Below are 23,240 nucleotides of genomic sequence, written 5' to 3'. Positions count from 1 at the left end.
CACCCACAAAACAGAAATGACATCAGCAATGTTCTCTTGTGAGTGTTCAATATATCCACATTACTCCACAATCTTTAATGTACACTTACTTTATTTCACATGGATTAATATCTAAATTGAAACTGCACAGAAGAACTTGGCATGGACTTGCTAAATTCTATTAACAAAACCATCATTTCTAGCTGTTAATCTTAAAAGATGAAAGATATTAAACTGTAATTAAAATTAAAAATCAGTAAGATATGCAGCACCTCTGTTACTGTTCCAGGTAACCCATCCATGTAAATATAACATGTTTGAGCAGTCTCCTTGTCGATATGTGTAACTGAGAAAAGAAAGGAAGAGAACTTATTAAAACATTTCTCAAAGATACAGGACTGGTTTGCACCTCACAGATCAGTGTAGCATTACAATAAGTCATCTGAATTCAGCATAGTATGCAATGATATTGACTATCAAACCTAAACCCCTCAGTTGCTGAAAAAGTGTCTTTTTTTTAAAGCAACACCCACCCACACTGAAAACCATCATTAGGAAACAAGTTGAAAAAGAAATGGAACAGAAAAAGAATGGCAAGGAATGCAGGATAACAGCTGTAGCATTATGAACACATCTTTCAACTGTACAGCATTAATGTAATAACAAGGTTATTAGATATCCCAGTCCAACTAACCTAAGAAAGCCTCATATTGAGGAGGTTAAAAGCACCCAACTGAACATATCTTCAAGCTCACGCCAATATTCAAATACTCTCATCACACTTTATTCAACAGTCAAACCATTTCAAAATCATGTGCAACTCTTTCCAGTCTACTATTTAAGCTTTACATCTTTAATCAAATAATTAGAGTGTGTGCTCCCTACTGAGAAGAACCTGGACTAATACTAGCAAAAATCTGCTCGATTAGTTGAAGGACGGATGGGCATCAGATTACGAAAGGTAGCTATAACTTCTCAGGAAATAATAATGACTTGTTTGAACAGTTGACAGGGTTAAGTCTACAGGCTATTTTCTATATCAATTCTAAAAAGGTATTTTTAGTCTTGACATTTTCTCTTACATGCATCATTGCTTGTTCTATCTTCAGTTGTCGTGGTTCCACCTTTGTTAGCTTTCATTCCCATGACATTGAAGCCAATAGCAGTGAAATTCTCTTCTGCATCAAACCAATCATCAGTCACTTCAGGATCCTTTGCTACATAAACAAAACGATTAGCAACATTTTTCCAGAGGCTAAGCATATAAAGAGCATAAATGCTAAATTATCAAACAAATAAGATGTTCATTACTGTGGTGAAGAAGTGATTCTAAGTAGATTGATATAAGGGAGCAAATGACTGCAGATACTGGAATCTGTACTGCAAATAAAAAACGCTGGACATCACAGCGGGTCAGGCAGCATCTTTAGAGAGAGAGCAAGTTAACACCTCAAGTCTAGAGGACTCTTCATCAGAGCTCTGAAGGTAATATAAGAAAGGGAGTTTTGCACCACATAGTGAAGAGTATAATCAGTGTGAAGGAATGAGACAAAGTATGAGTGAGTGAAATGGGAATTTTGGATTGAAGTGGAATTTAGTGTAAAGCGTCAAATGTGCTTTAACTAAGGTTGACTGGAAGTAGTAAATACTCTGAAGCAAGCAGTGAACGTGACAACTCAGGAGGCTCAGGTTGAAATCAGCAGCAGAGAGAAGTTACAAACCACAGCATGATGCGAGTACAGAAAAAGCAGCTGATTGGTGACTAGGACGAGGGAATATTTCTAGGCATTAAAGTAAAAATAATGGGTTGAGTTTGTTTTTAGATCTTGTGTTTTTTTTTCTCTTTCTTCAAAAGTGGCTGGTTAAGTATAAGATTGATATGACTTTTGTTTTCAACAAAGTAAAACTGCAGAAATGAGCAGGGAATCTGGCAGCAATAAATTAAATACAATAGCAAGAGGGATGATGTTTTGCTGGATGGACACAAAGGTTATCCAGAGCGAATACATCTGCAGTAAATGTTTGCAACTTGAAGAACTTCAGATTCAAGTTGAAGAGCTGGATTCTGAGTTGCAGCCATTGCATTACATCAGGGATGGGAATTACCTGATCTTTTCACCAGGCAGCAGTCACACACCTCAAAGTAATGCAGGGAAATTAAGTAGGTTAAACCTGTACTCACTAGAGTTTAGAAGAACAAAAGGTGATCTTATTGTTGATTGTGGTCATGGGTTTGGAAGGTGCTGTCTAAGCAGTCTTCGGTACACAGCGCATCTACTGAGCACTTGTGTTGAAGGGAATGAATGTTCAATAATGGGGAACCAATCAAATGGGCTGCTTTGTCTTGGAAGGTATCAAGTTTCTTCATTGAAGCTGCACTGATCCAAGAAAGAGAGTATTTCATCACATTCCCGACTTGCGTTTTCATGATGAACAGATCTTAGGATGTCAGAATGTGAGTTACTTGTTGCAAGATTCCTAATGTCTGACGAACTCTCATATCCAATTCAATTTCTGGTCATTGGTAACCTCCAGAACGTAGATATTGGGAGATTCTGAGATGGTGACGCCATTGATTGCTGGGGGTGATTATTGGATTCTATGTTGTTGGAGATGGTCTTTGCCTGACAAAAATGTGATGTGAATGGAACGTGTCAGTCCAAACCTGTTAATGTTTGCTATAAAGTCTGTGAGTTAAGATTGAGCCCTCCGCTACCACCTGATGAAGGAGCGACTCTCCGAAAGCTAGTGTGTTTCCAATTAAACCTGTTGGATTATAACCTGGTGTTGTGAGATTTTTTAACTTTGTACACCCCAGTCCAACACCAGCATCTCCAAATCAGTCTAAGCCTGGATATTATCCAGGTTCTCCTTGATATGCGGTTTTTTTTTCAGGTTTCTTTTCAGTATCAGCAGTATTTTACTTTTAACACACTGGGATGTCTTGAAGATGTGAACGTGTGACAATACCATGGCTTTAAAAGGTGTATTTTGTCCTGGTATTTTTTTTAAATTAAAAAAAGGTTGAGACAAAGGACAAAGTCTGTTCAAAACCAATTGAGTAAATAGCTTGTGAGGCCTTGGTTTTGTTCTTTTTTAATTTTGAAAAATAGAAGCAGCCTGAAGGGTGGGGTCAAGCTCAAGGTTTTAGTTTTCTGCAGTTGCTGGTGTCTTGGAGCTGGACGTGGAAGCTTTTATCCCTGTTACAGCTGAAAGCTGGGGATTTCCTGTTCCTAGATTTGCATGCGAGACTATCTGTTTTATTGAATTTGCCTTTGTCAAGAATGTGTTTATGGGAAATTATTTTATTGGGACAGTTAATTAACTATAGTTAGTATATTTTATTATTTTGTTAAGCATTTCAATAGAGTTACAAGTAAGCTAATTCTTTTTTTATTTTGTCTGTGTTTTAAGGTTAGTTCTTATGGAATACAGGGAGAACTAGCCATTTAGATACACAACTGGCTCAAAGGTAGAAGACGGAGGGTGGTGGTGGAGGGTCCTTTTTCAGACTGTGGCCTGTGACCAGTGGAGTGGCACAAGGATCAGTGCTGGGTCCACTACTTTTCATCATTTATATAAATGATTTGTATGTGAACATAAGAGGTATAGTTAGTAAGTTTGCTGATGACACCAAAATTGGAGGTGTAGTGGACAGCGAAGAAAGTTACCTCAGATAACAATGGAATCTTGATCAGATGGGCCAATGGGCTGAGAAGTGGCAGATGGAGTTTAATTTAGATAAACGTGAGGTGCTGCATTTTGGGAAAGCAAATCTTAGCCGGACTTATACACTTAATGGTAGGGTCCTTGGTAGTATTGCTGAACAAAGAGACTTTGGAGTGCAGGTTCATAGCTCCTTGAAAGTAGAATCACAGGTAGGATAATGAAGGCGGCGTTTGGTAAACTTTTCTTTATTGGTCAAAGTACTGAGTACAGGAGTTTTGGGAGGGGGGGGGGGGCGGTCATGTTGTGGCTGGACAAGACATTGGTTAGGCCACTTTTGAAATATTGCGTACAATCATGGTCTCCTTCCTATCGGGAGGATATTATGAAACTTGAAAGGGTTCAGAAAAGATTTACAAGGATGTTCCCAGGGTTGTAAGATTTGAGCCATAGGGAGAGGTTGAATAGGCTGGTGCTGTTTTTCCTGGAGTGTTGGAGGCGGAGGGGTGACCTTTATAGAGGTTTATAAAATCATGAAGGGCATGTATAGGATAAATAGACAAGGTTTTTTTTTCTTGGGGTGGGGAGTCCAGAACTAGAGGACATCGATTTTGGGTGAGAGGGGAAAGATATAAAAGGGAGCTAAGGGGCAACCTTTTCACACAGAGGGTGGTGTGTGTATGGAATGAGCTGCCAGAGGAAGTGGTGGAGACTGGTACAATTGCAACATTTAAAAGGCATCTGGATGGGCATATGAATACGAAGGAATTAGTGGGATATGGGCCTATTGCTGGCAAATGAGACTAGATTGGGTTTGGATATTTCCCTGGACAAGTTGGACCGAAGGGTCTGTTTCCGTGCCGTACATCTCTATGACTTGCTGCGCTTGAACATGGATTTCTTCAGTATCTGAGAGGTTGTGAATAATGCTTAATAGTGTGCAGTTATCAATGAATTTGAGTGGGAGCAGCGGCCGAGTAAAAGCAAACCCGGGAGACTACAGCTAAGGTAAGACAGTTTGTTTTAAAATTACTTACCTGAAGCGGGCAGCGGTGTTTTTTTTTCTCTCTCTTCACAGAAAGAGCGGGAGCAGCAGAGGAAGTGACGGCAAACAGAGGGGCAGCCGGGAAGGAGAACAGTGAGTATAAATACTCACCCTTTAATCACCAACGGTCATTTGAGTGGGAGCAGCCGCGTGAGCTGGGCGGAAGTGAGGTTGGAGCGCATAGCTGGGCGGGAAGGTAAGTGATTAGTATTTGAGTGGGTGTGTTCTAGACCCCAGGTAAGTGACTCAGTGTTCTTGTTTTGGAGACAAAGTGTACAGTCATGGCAGCGCAGGCGGTGGAATGTTCCTCCTGCAGGATGTTTGAGGTAGGGATGACCACCGATAATCCTGCCGACTTAGTCTGCAGGAAATGCAGTCAGATCCTGCTCCTCACCGAACGAGTTAGGGAACTGGAACTGGAGTTGGATGAACTGAGGATTATTCGAGAGGCTGAGAGGGTGATTGATAGAAGCTACAGGGACATAGTTACGCCGGAGAACAGAGGTAGCTGGGTAACAGTTAGAGGTGGGAAGGGGAAGAAGCAGGCAGTGCAGGTTCCCCTGTGGTCGTTCCCCTAAAAAATAAGTATACAGCTTTGGAAACTGTTGGGGGGGACAGCCTTGCAGGTGTAAGCTGCAGTGAAGGGGTCTGTGGCTCTGAGACTCAGAAGGGAAAGGGGGAGAGGAGGAGAGCGCTAGTTATAGGGGACTCTCTAGTTAGAGGGACGGACAGGCGGTTCTGTGGACATGGGCGAGACTCTCGGATGGTTTGTTGCCTCCCGGGTGCTAGGGTCCGAGACGTCTCAGACCGTGTCTTCAGAATCCTTAAGGGGGAGGGTGTGCAGCCAGAAGTCGTGGTACACATTGGCACCAACGACATAGGTAGGAAGAGGGGTGGAGAGGTCATTCAAGAGCTCAGGGAGTTAGGCTGGAAGCTAAAAGCTAGGACAGACAGAGTCATCATCTCTGGCTTGTTGCCGGTGCCACGTGACAGTGAGGCAAAGAATAGGGAGAGAGTGAAGTTGAACATGTGGCTGCAAGGATGGTGTAAGAGGGAGGGCTTTAGATATTTGGACAATTGGACTGCATTCTGGGGAAGGTGGGACCTGTACAAACAGGGCGGGTTGCACCTGAACCAGAAGGGCACCAATATCCTGGGGGGTAGGTTTGCTAGCACTCTTCGGGGGGGGTTTAAACTAATTTGTCAGGGGGATGGGATCCGGACTTGTAGTCCAGCAAGTAAGCTAGTCGTGTGTCAGGATGCCCAAGACTATAGGGAGGCTGTGGAGAAGGTAGCACTGACAGGGACTACTTGCGGACACAGAGATGGGCTCAAGTGCGCATACTTCAACGCAAGGAGTATCAGAAATAAGGTGGGTGAACTTAAGGCGTGGATCGGTACCTGGGACTATGATGTTGTGGCCATCACGGAAACGTGGATAGATGAGGGACAGGAATGGCTGTTGGAGGTTCCTGGTTACAGATGTTTCAGTAAGATTAGGGAGGGTGGTAAAAAAAAGAGGGGGGGTGGCATTGCTAAGTAGAAATGGTATAACGGCTGCAGAAAGGAAGTTTGAGGGGGATCTGCCTCTGGAGGTAGTATGGGCTGAAGTCAGAAATAGGAAAGGTGCAGTCACCTTGTTGGGTGTTTACTATAGGCCCCCCAATAGCAGCAGAGATGTGGAGAAACAGATTGGGAAACAGATTTTAGAAAGGTGCAGAAGCCACAGGGTCGTAGTCATGGGCGACTTCAACTTCCCAAATATTGATTGGAAGCTCTTTAGATCAAGTAGATTGGATGGGGCGGTGTTTGTGCAGTGTGTCCAGGAAGCTTTTCTAACTCAGTATGTAGATTGTCCAACCAGAGGGGAGGCCATATTGGATTTGGTACTCGGTAATGAACCGGGACAAGTGGTGGGCTTGTTAGTGGGTGAACATTTTGGTGATGGTGACCACAATTCTGTGACTTTCACCTTGGTTATGGAGAGAGATAGGTGCGTGCAACAAGGTAGATTTTACAATTGGGGGAAGGGAAATTACGATGCTGTAAGACAGGATTTGAGGAGCATACGTTGGGAGCATAGGCTGTCAGGGAAGGATGTGGTGGAAATGTGGAACATTTTCAAAGAGCAGATACGACGTGTCCTTGATATGTATGTACCTATCAGGCAGGAAAGAAATAGTCGTGTGAGGGAGACTTGGTTGACGAGGGAGGTTGAATGTCTAGTAAAGAGGAAGGAGGCGGCTTACATAAGGTTGAGGAAACAGGGTTCAGACAGAGCAGTGGAGGGATACAGGATAGCCAGAAGGGACCTGAAGAAATGGATTAGGAGAGCTAAGAGAGGGCATGAAAAATCCTTGGCGGATAGGATCAAGGATAACCCCAAGGCATTTTATGCGTATGTGAGAAACCTGAGAATGACGAGAACGAGGGTAGGTCCGATCAAGGACAGTAGTGGGAGACTGTGTATTGAGTCGGAAGAGATAGGAGAGGTCTTGAGCAAGTACTTCTCTTCAGTATTTACGAACAAGAGGGACAGTATTGTTGAAGAGGAGAGTGTGAAACAGACTGTTAAGCTAGAAGAGATACCTGTTAGGAAGGAAGATGTGTTGGACATTTTGAACAACTTGAGGATAGACAAGTCCCCCGGGCCTGACGGGATATATCCTAGGATTATGTGGGAAGCAAGAGAGGAAATTGCAATACCGCTGGCAATGATCTTCTCGTCTTCACTGGCAACGGGGGTGGTACCAGGGGACTGGAGAGTAGCGAATGTTGTGCCCCTGTTCAAAAAAGGGAATAGGGATAACCCCGGGAATTACAGGCCAGTTAGTCTTACTTCTGTGGTAGGCAAAGTAATGGAAAGGGTACTGAGGGATAGGATTTATGAGAATCTGGAAAGACACTGCTTGATTAGGGACAGCCAGCACGGATTTGTGAAGGGTAGGTCTTGAATTCTTCGAGGAAGTGACCAAGCATGTGGATGAGAGTAGAGCAGTGGATGTAGTGTACATGGATTTTAGTAAGGCATTTGATAAGGTTCCCCATGGTAGGCTTATGCGGAAAGTCAGGAGGCATGGGATAGAGGGAAATTTGGCCAATTGGATAGAAAACTGGCTAACCGGTCGAAGTCAGAGAGTGGTGGTAGATGGTAAATATTCAGCCTGGAGCCCAGTTACAAGTGGAGTTCCGCAGGGATCAGTTCTGGGTCCTCTGCTGTTTGTAATTTTTATTAATGACTTAGATGAGGGAGTTGAAGGGTGGGTCAGTAAATTTGCAGATGATACGAAGATAGGTGGAGTTGTGGACAGTGAGGAGGGCATTTGTCGTTTGCAAAGGGACTTAGATATGATGCAGAGCTGGGCTGAGGAGTGGCAGATGGGGTTCAACCCTGCCAAGTGTGAGGTTGTCCATTTTGGAAGAACAAATAAGAATGCGGAATACAGGGTTAATGGTAGGGTTCTTAGTCAGGTGGAGGAACAGAGGGATCTTTGGGTCGATGCACATAGATCTTTGAAAGTTGCCACTCAGGTGGATAGAGTTTGTAAGAAGGCCAATGGAGTATTATCGTTCATTGGCAGAGGGATTGAATTCAAGAGTCGTGAAGTGATGTTGCAGCTGTACAGGACTTTGGTTAGGCCTCAGTTGGAGTACTGTGTGCAGTTGTGGTCGCCTCACTTTAGGAAAGATGTGGAAGCTTTGGAGAGGGTGCAGAGAAGATTTACCAGGATGTTGCCTGGAATGGAGAATAGGTCGTACGAGGATAGGTTGAGAGTTCTCGGCCTTTTCTCGTTGGAACGGCGAAGGATGAGGGGTGACTTGATAGAGGTTTATAAGATGATCAGAGGAATAGATAGAGTAGACAGTCAGAGACTTTTTCCCCGGGTACAACAGAGTGTTACAAGGGGACATAAATTTAAGGTGAAGGGTGGAAGGTGCCGCTTAAAGGTCGCCAATGATTCTGACTCTACCACTCCCACGGGCAGCGCATTCCATGCCCCCACCACTCTCTGGGTAGAGTCAGAATCATTGGCGACCTTTAAGCGGCACCTTCCACCCTTCACCTTAAATTTATGTCCCCTTGTAACACTCTGTTGTACCCGGGGAAAAAGTTTCTGACTGTCTACTCTATCTATTCCTCTGATCATCTTATAAACCTCTATCAAGTCACCCCTCATCCTTCGCCGTTCCAATGAGGAAAGGCCTAGCACTCTCAACCTATCCTCGTACGACCTATTCTCCATTCCAGGCAACATCCTGGTAAATCTTCTCTGCACCCTCTCCAAAGCTTCCACATCTTTCCTAAAGTGAGGCGACCACAACTGCACACAGTACTCCAAATGTGACCTAACCAAAGTCCTGTACAGCTGCAACATCACTTCACGACTCTTGAATTCAATCCCTCTGCTAATGAACGCTAATACACCATAGGCCTTCTTCCAAGCTCTATCCACCTGACTGGCAACTTTCAAAGACTTATGAACATAGACCCCAAGATCCCTCTGCTCCTCCACCTTACTAAGAACCCTACCGTTAACCCTGTATTCCGCATTCTTCAAAATGGATAACCTCACACTTGACAGGGTTGAACTCCATCTGCCACTCCTCAGCCCAGCTCTGCATCATATCTAAGTCCCTTTGCAGCCGACAACAGCCCTCCTCACTATCCACAACTCCACCAATCTTCGTATCATCTGCAAATTTACTGACCCACCCTTCGACTCCCTCTTCCAAATCATTAATAAAAATTACAAACAGCAGAGGACCCAGAACTGATCCCTGCGGAACTCCACTTGTAACTGGGCTCCAGGCTGAATATTTACCATCTACCACCACTCTCTGACTTCGACCAGTTAGCCAGTTTTCTATCCAACTGGCCAAATTTCCCTCTATCCCATGCCTCCTGACTTTCCGCATAAGCCTACCATGGGGAACCTTATCAAATGCCTTACTAAAATTCATGTACACTACATTCACTGCTCTACCCTCATCCACATGCTCGGTCACCTCCTCAAAGAATTCAATAAGACTTGTAAGGCAAGACCTACCCTTCACAAACCCGTGCTGGCTGTCCCTAATCAAGCAGTGTCTTTCCAGATACTCATAAATCCTATCCCTCAGTACCCTTTCCATTACTTTGCCTACCACAGAAGTAAGACTAACTGGCCTGTAATTCCCGGGGTTATCCCTATTCCCTTTTTTGAACAGGGGCACAACATTTCCCACTCTCCAGTCCCCTGGTACCACCCCTGTTGACAGTGAAAACGAAAAGATCATTGCCAACAGTTATGCAATTTCCTCCCTTGCTTCCCACATAATCCTAGGATATATCCCGTCAGGCCCGGGGGACTTGTCTATCCTCAAGTTGTTCAAAATGTCCAACACATCTTCCTTCCTAACAAGTATCTCTTCTAGCTTACCAGTCCGTTTCACACTCCTCTCTTCAACAATACGGTCCCTCTCGTTTGCAAATACTGAAGAAAAGTACTCAGTCAAGACATCTCCTATCTCTTCCGACTCAATACACAGTCTCCCACTACTGTCCTTGATTGGACCTACCCTCATTCTCGTAATTCTCATGTTTCTCACATACGCATAAAATGCCTTGGGGTTATCCTTAATCCTATTCGCCAAAGATTTTTCATGCCCTCTCTTAGCTCTCCTAATCTCTTTCTTTAGCTCCCTTCTGGCTATCCTGCATCCCTCCACTGCTCTGTCTGAACCCTGTTTCCTCAACCTTATGTAAGCCTCCTTCTTCCTCTTTACTAGACATTCAACCTCCCTCGTCAACCAAGGTTCCCTCACACAACCATCTCTTTCCTGCCTGACAGGTACATACATATCAAGGACACGTCGTATCTGTTCCTTGAAAATGTTCCGCATTTCCACGACATCCTTCCCTGACTCACTATGCTCCCAACTTATGCTCCTCAGATCCTGTCTTACAGCATCGTATTTACCCTTCCCCCAATTGTAAAACCTACCCTGTTGCACGCACCTATCTCTCTCCATAACCAAGGTGAAAGTCAAAGAATTGTGGTCACCATCACCAAAATGTTCACCCACTAACAAGCCCATCACTTGTCCCGGTTTGTTACCAAGTACCAAATCCAATTTGGCCTCCCGTCTGGTCGGACAGTCTACATACTGAGTTAGAAAAGCTTCCTGGACACACTGCACAAACACCGCCCCATCCAACCTACTTGATCTAAAGAGCTTCCAATCAATATTTGGGAAGTTGAAATCACCCATGATTACGACCCTGTGGCTTCTGCACCTTTCCAAAATCTGTTTCCCAATCTGTTTCTCCACATCTCTGCTGCTATTGGGGGGCCTATAGTAAACACCCAACAAGTCTATTGCATTTAGCATGATGATAGTGCCACACAACTGGATGGAGGTTATTCTCAATGAGAACATTAGGTTTTACCTCCATAAGCACTGTGTAGTGGCTATTTTTACAGATAGCGTAATGGACAAATGCAACTGCAGCAGGAAGAGGAGTGAGAATGGAGGTCAAGTATGTTTTTAATTGTGCAGGCTGAACGCATTGAAGACAGACAGTTGAGATAGGTGGGATTATTTTTCAGGACAGCAAACTGCAACTATTGGTGTGCTCCAGAGACCAGTTCTAGAGTCACAGTTGCTGACAATATATATTTATACCTTGGATGAAAGAAGTGAATGTACTATGGCCAAATTTGCAGGTAACAAAATAATAGGTGGAAAGGCAAGATGGTGAGGATGACACAAAGTCTGCAGATGAATATAGACAGCTAAGTTAGTGTGCAAAACCCTGGCAGATGGGATATAATGTGAGAGAATGAGGGGACATAGAGTTGGTGGGAAGAACAGGGGAGTTGAAAATTATTTAAATACTGACAGACTGCACAAAGTTGAAGCACAGAGGGTTGAGTATACTTATGCATAAACCACAAAGGGCAAGCATCCAAGCAGAAGATAATAGCTTAAGCAAATGAAATTTTGGCTTTTATTTCAAAGTGTATGCAATATAAAAGTAGAAAATACTGCTAAAACTACACGAGGTAGTATTTAGACTACAGCTGGAATACTTTGAGCAGTTTTGGTCTCCCTATCTAAGGAAAGATACATTGGCATTTGAAACAGCCCAGAAAAGGATCATTAGCTTGATTTCAGGTGTGGAGGAAATGTTTTATGAGGAGAGAGATTGAGTATGTTGGAGTTATACCCATTGGAGTTTAGAAAGAAGAACTGAAACAAACAAAATTGACAGATTAGACACTGAGGGGTTATGAGGACATAATCTCAGACGAGCAGGATAGTCAACATCGCTTTGTGCGTAGGAAATCATGTCTCACAAACTTGATTTTGTTACTTCTTCAAAAAAAAAACTCAAGAGGATTCATGAGGGCAGAGCGGTAGATGCGATCTATATGGAAATCAGTAAGGTGTTCGACTAGGTTCACCATAGGAGACTGGTTATCAAGGTTAAATCTCACGGAACACTGAGAACTAGTCATTTAGATACAGAACTGGCTCAAAGATAGAAGGTTTGGTAGAGTGTTGTTTTTCCGACTGGAGGCCTATGACCAGTGGAGTGCCACAGGATCGGCGCTGGGTCCTCTACTTTTTGTCATTTACATAAATGATTTGGATGCGAGCATAAAAAGGTATATTTATTAAGTTTGCAGATGAAACCAAAATTGGTGGTGTAGTGGACAGCGAAGGTTATCTCACGGAGGGAACGGTCTTTGTGGAAGGTGGAAAGGGGTGGGGAGGGAAATATATCCCTGGTGGTGGGGTCCGTTTGGAGGTGGTGGAAATGTCGGCGGATGATTTGGTTTGTGCGAAGGTTGGTAGGGTAGAAGGTGAGCACCAGGGGCGTTCTGTCCTTGTTACGGTTGGAGGGGTTGGGTCTGAGGGCGGAGGTGCGGGATGTGGACGAGATGCGTTGGAGGGCATATTTAACCACGTGGGAAGGGAAATTGCTGTCTCTAAAGGAGGAGGCCATCTGGTGTGTTCTGTGGTGGAACTGGTCCTCCTGGGAGCAGATACGGCAGAGGCGGAGGAATTGGGAATATGGGATAGCATTTTTAAGGCCCTAGGGAGTGTTGTTGAATAAAGAGACCTTGGAGTGCAAGTTCATAGCTCCTTGAAAGTGGGGTCTCTGGTAGATAGGATAGCGAAGGTGGCGTTTGGTTTGCTTTCCTTTATTGGTCAGAGTTGGAAGGTCATGTTGTGGCTGTATAGGATATTGATTAGGCCACTGTTGGAATACTGCATGCAATTTTGGTCTCCTTCCTATCGGAAAGATGCTGTGAAACTTGAAAGGGTTCAGAAAAGAGTTACAAGGATGTTTCCAGGGTTGGAGGATTTGAGCTATAAGGAGAGGCTGTACAGACTGGGGCTGTTTTTCCCTGGAGCGTTGGAGGCTGAGGGGTGACCTTACAGAGGTTTACAAAATTATAAGGGGCATGGATAGGATAAACAGACAAAGTCTTTCCCCTGGTTTGGCAGAGTCCAGAACTAGAGGGCATAGATTTAGGGTGAGAGGGGAAAGACATAAAAAGGACCTAAGGGGCAACTTTTTCACGCAGAGGGAGGTAAGTGTATGGAATGCCAGAGGAAGTGGTAGAGACTGATATAATTGCAACATTTAAAAAGCATTTTGTTGGGTATATGAATAGGAAGGGTTTGGAGGGATATGGGCAGGGTGCTGGCAGGTGGGACTAGATTGGGTTGGGATAACTGGTCGGCACGGACGGGTTTGACCGAAGGGTCTGTTTGACCCTTTGACCCTACATCTCTATGACAGCATAAAAGGTATTTGTGTGTTCTTTTGCACGAAACATAAAAAGCACTAGATGGAGCAAGTAACTAGGGTGGCAAGTGTAACTTTGACCTTTATTGCTGAGGGTTGAAATTTAAAAATAGTGAGTCCTTGTTACAACTTTATCTGTCATTGTGAAAGTAGCACAGCTTATATCTTAATTAACTTTGGTTCACACTACTCGATCAACCTTTATCAGTCGATGCCAAACTGGTGCCTTGGACACCATTTGGACAGGGTTAGTTTCCTATGCCGCCAACTGGTTGATACAGCTGAGGAAAGGGACACCTAACTTTACAAGTTGTGGAGGCTTGACAAGAATGAAGCCAGCTCAGATATTCAGGCACATGTGTATGGTGATCCAGCTAAAAGTGGAGATCCAAGTGAAACAAATAACCCCACAGCTGAAAGGGAGGTTTGTTCAGTAAATAGTCCAGAGGCCAAAGTCTGCATTAGAAGTATGAAGAAGTTAATCTGATTTCCATGAGGTTGGTGCTGTATAAGGTCTGTATGTTGTTAATCACCTGCAGTCTTCAGCTATTTGTCAGACATGCTAGTAAAAGCTGTTAACTTACAGGTAATCAAGGTTAGTTACAAAACAGTCTCACCAATCTACATCCTCACTTCAGTCATACAGGTTTTAAGTAACTATTCATTCATGATTTGTTACTCAAACTAATAAAGTTAGTCAGCTGCATGTCTGTTTAAGATATATACACTCAACTTCAAGTTGCAATTTATAACTAATAAATAATATTTCCTGCATGACTTTGTGATCTGGTTCCTTCCTTGGTGATTCACTTACTCAGAAGCTTAAGGGTAACCTGATCCAGGATTAGCAAATCAAATTAATTCAAATGTAACACAGTTTAGGAGAAAAGTAAGGTAACATTCATCCCTACCATATGGAGACAGATAAAATATGAAGATAGCACCTTCGTGAGGAGTTAAAGTGAAAAGATTTGTCAGGGTACCAAAACTCAGCTTTTTTATATACTTTTGCTCTTGGCACCCACCAAGGATTTAGATTTGGATATAGAGAACACAAGCAGCGCAACTTTCACTGACAGAAGAAAGAGGTTTGGAGAACAGCATGGACTACCAGAGGCATCAAAATGACAGCCTTTCACAGAATGGGCTGCTGAATGACAAATCTCATTTACTGACAACAAATTACATAATATACTAACAAAAAACAGCATAATGACCTATGAAAGGCCATCAACTAAAAATTATAAAAGAAAGGGGAGTTAGAAGAAATTCTTTTGCGTGGAGCTGTTGAAGCTTTACTACAAGGTTACTTTTAAACTTATTCACGGGATGTCAGAATTTATGGCCTATCCTAAACTAAGTTGAAGGACATGGTGATGAACTATTTTCTTGAATACTGCTGCCCTTGGGTGCTAGGACACTCACAGAACAGTAAGAAAAGGAGCTCCAGATTTTGACCGCAAGACAATGAATGAAAGGTGATTTAGTTTGAAATTTACTAAATTCCCCCAACTAAATAAGCTAAGGATTTCCAACGTTCATATTTTAATGACTGACAGAACTGGATAAATCATGACAAGCCTTGGTTAGCTGCTAATATGGACTGTGGCCTCACGACTCACTCCAGGAGCTGAATAGATAATCTAAGCTAACCATTTAATGTGGTACTACAAAATTGGAAAACCTTAGCAGTTTTAGCTGGGGGAGAAAAGAAAAAATTATGACAATTGCTTCAGCCGGTATTAAATTTGATGGCGACAGCCTGTTTCACATATAAGACAGTGACGAGAGGGAAAGAAGGCTAGAGTATACAAAAATCTGTAGGATCAAAGATAATAGCTTTTCCATGGTCCAGGTGGATATTAAAAATTCTCCATCACAATTTTGAGGGCTGCTATTAACACTAATGCAAGCTTAGGTAATTTGTGAAATTACCATTAGTTGAATCCAGGCAGAATGACTGCTAGCATAACAAATTGCAATTAAACAACACAAGTGTATGAAGCACTTTATGCAGGAGGATGCAAAAACAGCCTGAGATCAATCAACACCTCAAATTAGCATTATCACTAAATTTATATCAAGATTAAAAAGATTACCCGGTTCTAATTTTCAGCCCAAATCTCTAATTTTGGTACAGTCACAATGGGTTGAATGGTTGTCATTGAAAGTAGCCATTCTAAGCTAAAGTGGCAAACTGCTGAAAATTACATGGAAGTCTGCAAGTCAGGAACTTTATTCTGCTGCAGCAAACGTATACAAACATATAACTTCTAAATAAAAAACAATGCAACTTGTATTTAAACATGATCATTTGATGGAATAATGACATAATTGCATTCGCTTTCTATCCATTCTCCCTCACCTTCACTCTTGATGACATTAACTCCATTCTACAAAATGCTCACCATTTCACCTATTAGTCCCTCTTCACATGTGACAAATTAAGCCTTTTGTCAAGAGTTTCAGTAGTTCGTATGTTAAAAAAACAATTCTGTGGAGTCAGCTTTGGTCATCAAGTAGCATAGTACTTCCTTTAAAAGGGATGCAGAGTTCACAGAAGGAGCAGGTTTGATCGAAAATGTTCTCTCATGTTTTATCTTCTAGATTTTACCTTTCTAGATTTCACATGCTTTCATACGTATCAAAGGTATATACAACTTACCCTGTTTTACAATATTTTCATAATCGGTTTCTCCTTTAACTCTATGTCCAACATTCCGATAATGATTATTCTGTAGCTGTAACAAAATCAGAGCTTTTTTTTAAAAAAGACTTTTTGAATTTGGTGCTGTGTTTTCAAATATGTAGCACCAATGGAAAAAATATTCACTTCTTTCTGTTGGGTATAGATTTTTCAAATAAGTCAGATAGAGGACCAGATCCAGTGACCTTATTTCTCTCTCCACTGATGTTGGAAAAACTCAGCAGGACTGAAAACAATTTCTGTTTTCATTTCAGATTTCCAGCATCTACAGTATTTTACTTTTATTTTAATTGTGGCTAGCTGTTTTTTGCAAGATGGAGGAAATTTACATTACAGTCCAAAAGTAGTAAAGGAAACGATTAAGTTTTAAATTGATGATCTGAAGTAATGTCAGAGATGGAGGAAGAAGTAGACACTATGTAATTAGAAGCATATTTCAGGGTAAAACAAGACTTAGGATTGCAAATGGTCTGGGTCAACCTCAGAAAGTGACCAGTGACAGCAATGCAGCCAGTAGTTGGTAACATGATTTGTAGTAGGGAGCAAAGGTGACAGCTTCCCTCTTATCAATATCAAAAAAGTTTCTGCTTTTACAACTCTATCACATATTCATTCATGTTCCTGGCAAGATAAGTATTTATGATCCTGCCTAATTTCTCTTAAGATGGCCTTGGTGAACTAATGCCTTAAGCCACTTTTTTTTTGTGGTGAAGGTGCCATATCAGAATCATTTTCTTTGTTGCACTTGGTGCCTTCAGCCATTTCTTGAAACCATGAGAAGTAAATTAAATTAAATTGATTTGATCAAAAAGACACAACCATCAAAATCTCCAGTCTCTCAATTTAAGAGGGCCTCACTGCAGATGAAGAGGCACTGCAAGTGCAGCCCTCAAAATGGATTACAAAATCCTTCACCCTCCCTATTCTAAACATCAAATATTCAAAACAGCCTACAAAATACAATATATTGACAAGATAACAGTAAATCTCTGCACAAGTAAACAGAAAACAGGTTAGCAAGTTGATGTCTAACCCTCTAAATATTTCTAAAGGAGAGTTCCTGTGCTGCTGAATGCTTATCCAGGAAACAGACCCTTCGGTCCAACTCATCTATTGCTGACCAGACATCCTAAACTAATCTAGTCACATTTACCAGCATTTGGCCCATATTCCTTGAAACCCTTCCTGTTCATAAACCCATCCAAATGCCTTTTAAATGTTGTAAGGTTTTAACACTTCCTCTGGCAGCTCAATCTGTACACACACCACCCTGTGTGAAAAAGTTGACTCTTGGTCTCTTTAAAGTCTTTCCCCTCTCACCTGAAACTTATGCCCTCGGGTTTTGGACTCGCCTACCTCAGGGAAAAGACCTCAGCTACTCAACCTATCCATGCCCCTCATGATTTTATAAACCTCTATAAAAGTTACTCCTCAGCTTCCGACACTCCAGGGAAAATAGCTCCAGGCTATTCAGCCTCTCCCTACAGCTCAAACCAATCAACCCTAGCAGCTTGTAAATCTTTTCTGAATCCTTTTAGCTTTCACAACATCCTTTCTGTAGCAGGGAGACCAGAATGGCACGCAGTATTCCAAAAGTGGCCTAACAAATGTCCTGTACAGCTGCAACATGACCTCCCAACTCCTATGCTCAATGCACTGACCAATAAAGACAAACATACCAAATGTTTTTATCACTATCCTGTCTACTTGTGACTCCACTTTCAAGGAGCTATGAACCTGTATTTCAAGGTCTCTTTGTTCAACAACATTCCCCAGGATCTTACCATAAGGTGTAAAAGTCCTGCCCTCATTTGCCTTTCCAAAATGCTGCACCTCGCATTTATCCAAATTAAACTCAATCGGCCACTCCTTGGCGCATATGATCAAGGTCCCATTGTACTTTGATGTCCCATTGTCCCCAACACCTCCAATTTTGGTATCATCTGCAAACTTACAAGCCATACTTCTAATGTTCACATCCAAATCATTTATGTAAATGACAAAAGGCAGTGGACCCAGTTACCGATCCTTGTGGAATACTGCTGGTCACAGGCCTCCAGTCTGAAAAGCGACCCTCCACCAACAACCCTCTGTCTTCTACCTACAAGCCAGTTCTGTATCCAAATGGCTAGCTAACCCCAACACACTCTGGAGTTATTCTGCTACTTGCCTTGACTCCACATTTTCTGGATGCAGTCATGGTCAACCATGCAGGACTTTATCAAAGGCTTTTGGAAATTCAATACAGGGGGACCCCGTATCCATGGGTCCGGTTTCTGCGGCTGTAGTTACTAGCAGTTTACTGCGACCCGAACGTATAGGAGGGAACATGCCAGAACTAGTTACCAGGAGGCTGCTGAGAAGGTACGTTTCCCATTCAAATGAATGGGTTTGCACATATCCACAGTTTCGGGCTTCCACGGCAGGTCTTGGAACGTATCCCCTGCAGGTACGGGGCGACTAGTGTACATAACTATTGACCATATATTGTTACACATGTATATCTTTTCTGCTACAAAGAAACTAACAATGGTTAAATCTATACCTTGATTTTGGAATGTGACTTACTACTCTTCAATGTATTTTCAGTTTCTACAGGTTTTAATGAACAATCTTGAGTCAAACTCCATTTTGTTTTTGGATTATTTAGGTACATAATTTGCTGGGATTGTTGTAGTTTAGGAATTGCTTTAGTACAATATTTAATTTTTATCAGTTAGCTATATATTTACCTCACCACTTGGAACATCAGTTTCATCTTGATCTCCAACAGGAATTTCTTGAGATGGTTCCTTTTTCAATGCAAACCATTCTCTAGACAGAACAAGATGACCCACTTGAATTTCTATGGCCAAGCCAAATTATCAAACAGTATGTGTAAAACTCATATTTCACTTTTTTTTTGTAAAACAAATGTTGTCATTTTGTTACGAATGATTAACAAACAATGCATGTTACAAAATAAAACGAGGTAGCCTTCCTAATCTATTTCTCAGCTCATGTTATTGTGTTACTAAACAGTGAGAAAAAGAGAACATTGGAAAAATGTGTGATAGGGCCTGTATGAATTTTCATACATTCTGTAAATGGGGTTCTTGCTTTGTTTAATTTATATAACAATCAAAAGAATTCATCTAAGCTGTTTATTCTAACGTTTGTGGAAATCTCCCCCAATCCATACTTTCCTCCTTCTGCATACTGGCAACAGTCACAATCACAGCAGTATGGTACAAGTTCAAGGGTCTTTGCCTAGCATCCTTCCTGTATATTTTACAGAAAATGTCAACGACCAGTGATCAAAACATGAGTTCTGACCAATTATTTCCTTCCTAACTGAGGAAGTGCTAAGGTTGTCTATATTCATGGATTGACAATTGCTAATTCAGTAGTAAACTTGGGACCTTCTATTCAATCAGCATGTAAGTTCACAACCAACAATGAAACCTTCACTTTTTTTTATATTCATTAGTGGGACCTGGGCATCACTGGCTGGCCAGCATTGATAGTTCATCCCTATTTGCCCTTGAGGTGGTGGTGGTGAGCTGCCTTCTTGAATCACTGCAGTCCACATGCTGTGAGTTGATCCACAATGCCAGTAGGGAGGGAATTCCAGGATTTTGACCCAATGACTGTGAAGGATTGGCAGTATATTTCCAAGTCAGGTTGGTGGGTGACTTGGAGGGAAACTTGCAGGTGGTGGTGTTCCCATGCATCTGCAGCCCTTGTCCTTCCAGATGGAATTGAATTGAATTGATCATCACATGTACCAAGGCACAGTGAAAAGCTTTGTCTTGCGAGCAAGACAGGCAGATCACAAAGTTAAATAGCATAAATAGTAAATAATAGGTAAACAGCAGCAAAAACAAAAACACAGGTACAGGAGAATGTTAAGAGTTTGAGTGTCCACTCGGTATTCTAACAACAGTAGGGTAGAAACTGTTGCAAAACTAGCTGGTGTATGTGTTCAGGCTTCTGTACCTTCTCCCCGATGGTAGAGGTTGTAGAAAAACATTGCCAGGGTGGGATGGATCTTTAAGAATGCTGGCGGCCTTTCCTTGACAGCAGGCCTGGTAGATGGATTCTGTAGATGGGAGGTTGGCCTTTGTGATTGTCCGGGCCGTCTCCGATTTTGAATGATACAGTTGCTGTACCAGGTACTGATACATCCAGCCAGAATGCTCTCGATGGTGCACCTATAAAAGTTGGCAAGGGTATTCACCGTCATGCCAAATTTTCTCAGCTACCTGAGGAAGAGGAGACGTTGTTGGGCCTTTATAACTAGTGCATCCACATGAAGAGTCCAAGAAAGCTTGCTGTGGATGACTACTCATAAGAGCTTGACACTTTCCACCCGTTCCACCTCTGTGCTGTTAATGTGAAGAGGGGCATAAGTAACATCCCGCCAAAAGTCCATAAGTTCCTTGGTTTGCTGGCATTGAGAGCTACTTTGTGCTCAGTGCACTATTTTTCCAGGGCTTCTACCTCCCATCTGTAATCTGTTTCATCGCCATCTGAGATTCGACCGACTATGGTGTCATCAGCGAATTTGTAAATGGCATTAGTCTGATATTTGGCCATGTAGTCATGGGTATACAGTGAGTATAGTAGGGAGCTGAGTACGTACCCCTGTGGGACTCCAATGTTGAGCGTTAGTGACAATGAAATATTGCCCCCAGTCTTCACTGATTGAGACCTATGGGTCAGGAAACTGAGGATCTAGTTGCAGAGAGTGGGGCTTAGTCCGAGATCACTAAGTTTAGTAATCAGTCTCGAGGGGATAACAGTGTTGAAAGGCTGAACTGTAGTCAATGTGTAGGATTCTTATGTAGCTGCTCTTGGTGTCAAGATGTACTAGGGAGGAGTGAAGGGCAAGTGATATGGCATCTGACGTGGATCTGTTGGTCTGATAGGCAAATTGGAGTGGGTCAAGAGTAGTGGGGAGGCTGGAGTTGATTAATGTTAATGACCAGCCCAAAGTTAGGGCCACTGGGCGGTAGTCATTGAGACATGCTGCATGAGCCTTCTTAGGCACAGGGACAATGTTGGCCCTCTTGAAACAGGCAGGGACAGTAGTCTGCTGAGGGAGAGGATGAAGACCTCTGCCAGTTGATCTGCGCATGCTCTGAGTGCACAGCCTGATACTCCATCCGGTCCCATTGCTTTCCTTGGATTCACACGAAGGAAAACTGATCTGACCTCTGATGGAGTGACTGTTGGGATAGGTTCATCAGGGCTTGTCAGAATAGGTGTTACCTCTCTGCCAAAATTCTGCTCAAAGCGAGCATAGAAGACATTGAGACAATCTGGAAGGAATATGTCATCGTCTGTTATCTTGCATTGTCTCTTTTTAGAACCTGTGATGTCAATCAGTCCTTGCCATAGTCACTAGGTGTCTGTCTAGGCCTCTAGTTTGGATTGATATTGATCCTTGGCTGTCTTAATTGCTGTGCAAAGGTCATACTTGGATTCCTTATATTGGAGTGGGTCTCCTGATCTGAAGGCCTCATACCTGGTTTTTAGCTGATTCTGTATGTCCTGATTCATCCAGGATTTCCTGTTGGGGAACACCTGGATCGACTTCCTCGATATGCAGCCCTCCACACACTTGCTGATAAATCTGTGACGGTGGTGGCATACTCATCCAAGATACCTGCGGATTGTTTGAACATAGCCCAATCAGCCGATTCCAGACAGTACCGTAGTTGATCCTCTGCCTCCTCTGTTCAGCACTGGACCTGTATTTGCGAGGGGCTCTCCTGCTTGAGATTTTGCCTGTAAGCTGGGAGGAGAAGCACAGCATTGTGGTTGGAGTTCCTGAACTGAGAGCAGGGGACGGAGCAGTAAGGCATCCTTCACAGTGGTGTCGCAATGGGTTAAAATGTTCGGACCCCTGGTGGAGCAGGTAATGTTCTGGTGGTACTTGGGCAACACCTTCCTCAGGTTGAAGTTGCCAGTCACAATAAACAGGGCCTCGGGATGTTCCGTCTCCAGGGTATTAGTGGTGGAGTACAGCACATCCAGAGCTTCCTCAGCCTTTGCTTGTGGAGGTATGTACTCAGAAGTTAGTATAGCAGCGGTAAATTCCCGTGGTAGATAGAAAGGGCAGCATTTAATGGTGAGGAGTTCAAGGCTTGGGGAGCAATGGCTGCCCAGGGTCACAAAGTCCATGCATCACAAGTTGCTAATTAAAAAGAAAACCCCTCCACCCTTTATCTTACTTAAGGATGTTGTGCAGTCCATACGATGGATAGAATAACCATCAGCCTGAAGTGCGCAGTCGGAAATGGATGGGTTGAGCCAGGCCTTTGTGAAGCAGAGCACACAGCAGTCCTGCAGTTCACACCGGAAGCTGAGCCGTGATCGGAGTTTGTCCATCTTGTTCTCCAGAGATTGTACATTTGCTAGGAAGGGGGTTCTTGAACCCACGCAGTCTCAGTCTTACTAGCAGGCCGGCACACTTACCCCGCTTTCTCATAGGTTTCTTACATTTGAATGGTCCAGTGGTCGGGTGGAGTGGATTTTGACTGCTTCTAGTTAAGTGATCCATCCTAGGACCCTGTGGAGCAGGTTGGTTACAGTTTGGTGTATTTTTGCAGAGAGTCTGCTTAGGAGCCAGTGTAGCAGGTAGCTTACTGAGTTTTTCTTTTAAACCAGAGAGTGTGTGCTTAGGACCCAGTAGAGAAGGTAAGTTCTCGTAGGGTGTAGTATTGGGTTTGGAAGGTGCTGTCTAAGGATCTTCGGTGAATTTCTGCAGTGCACCTTGTGGATAGTACATCCTATTGCTACTGAGTGCCGGTGGTGGAGGGATTGAAGTCTGTATATGTGGTGCCAATCAAATGGGTTGTTTGTACTGGATGGTGTCAAGCTTCTTGAGTATTGTTGGAGCTGCGCCCATTCAGGCAAATGGGGAGTATTCCATCACACTCCTGACTTCTGGGTGTTAAATCCTACAGTATCTCCAATTTTTAGGAGAAATTTGTCAAAGAGAGCAGATTTCCAAATTGGGGAAGGTAGACAAGCAAACAATGAATTAAAACAGA

At 42.9% G+C, this 23,240-nt stretch overlaps 1 protein-coding gene across 2 annotated transcripts in view; it reads right to left on the bottom strand.

The window, feature by feature from the left end:
- Positions 1–23,240, bottom strand: part of rbm44 (RNA binding motif protein 44) — a 141,685-nt gene that overhangs the window by 30,838 nt on the left and 87,607 nt on the right. For both annotated transcript variants that reach the window (XM_072578668.1, XM_072578669.1), the window contains 4 exons: positions 18,933–19,014; positions 16,159–16,234; positions 1,062–1,196; positions 252–325 (listed from right to left, as the gene is read on the bottom strand). In XM_072578668.1, coding sequence (XP_072434769.1) covers positions 252–325; positions 1,062–1,196; positions 16,159–16,234; positions 18,933–19,014 — 367 coding nt within the window. The remainder of the gene's footprint in view (positions 1–251; positions 326–1,061; positions 1,197–16,158; positions 16,235–18,932; positions 19,015–23,240) is intronic.

Source organism: Chiloscyllium punctatum, chromosome 10, assembly GCF_047496795.1.
Source record: "Chiloscyllium punctatum isolate Juve2018m chromosome 10, sChiPun1.3, whole genome shotgun sequence".
Lineage (NCBI taxonomy): Eukaryota > Metazoa > Chordata > Chondrichthyes > Orectolobiformes > Hemiscylliidae > Chiloscyllium > Chiloscyllium punctatum.
Note: the sequence above shows the minus strand (reverse complement) of the source record. Positions and strands in the feature narration are given on the sequence as shown.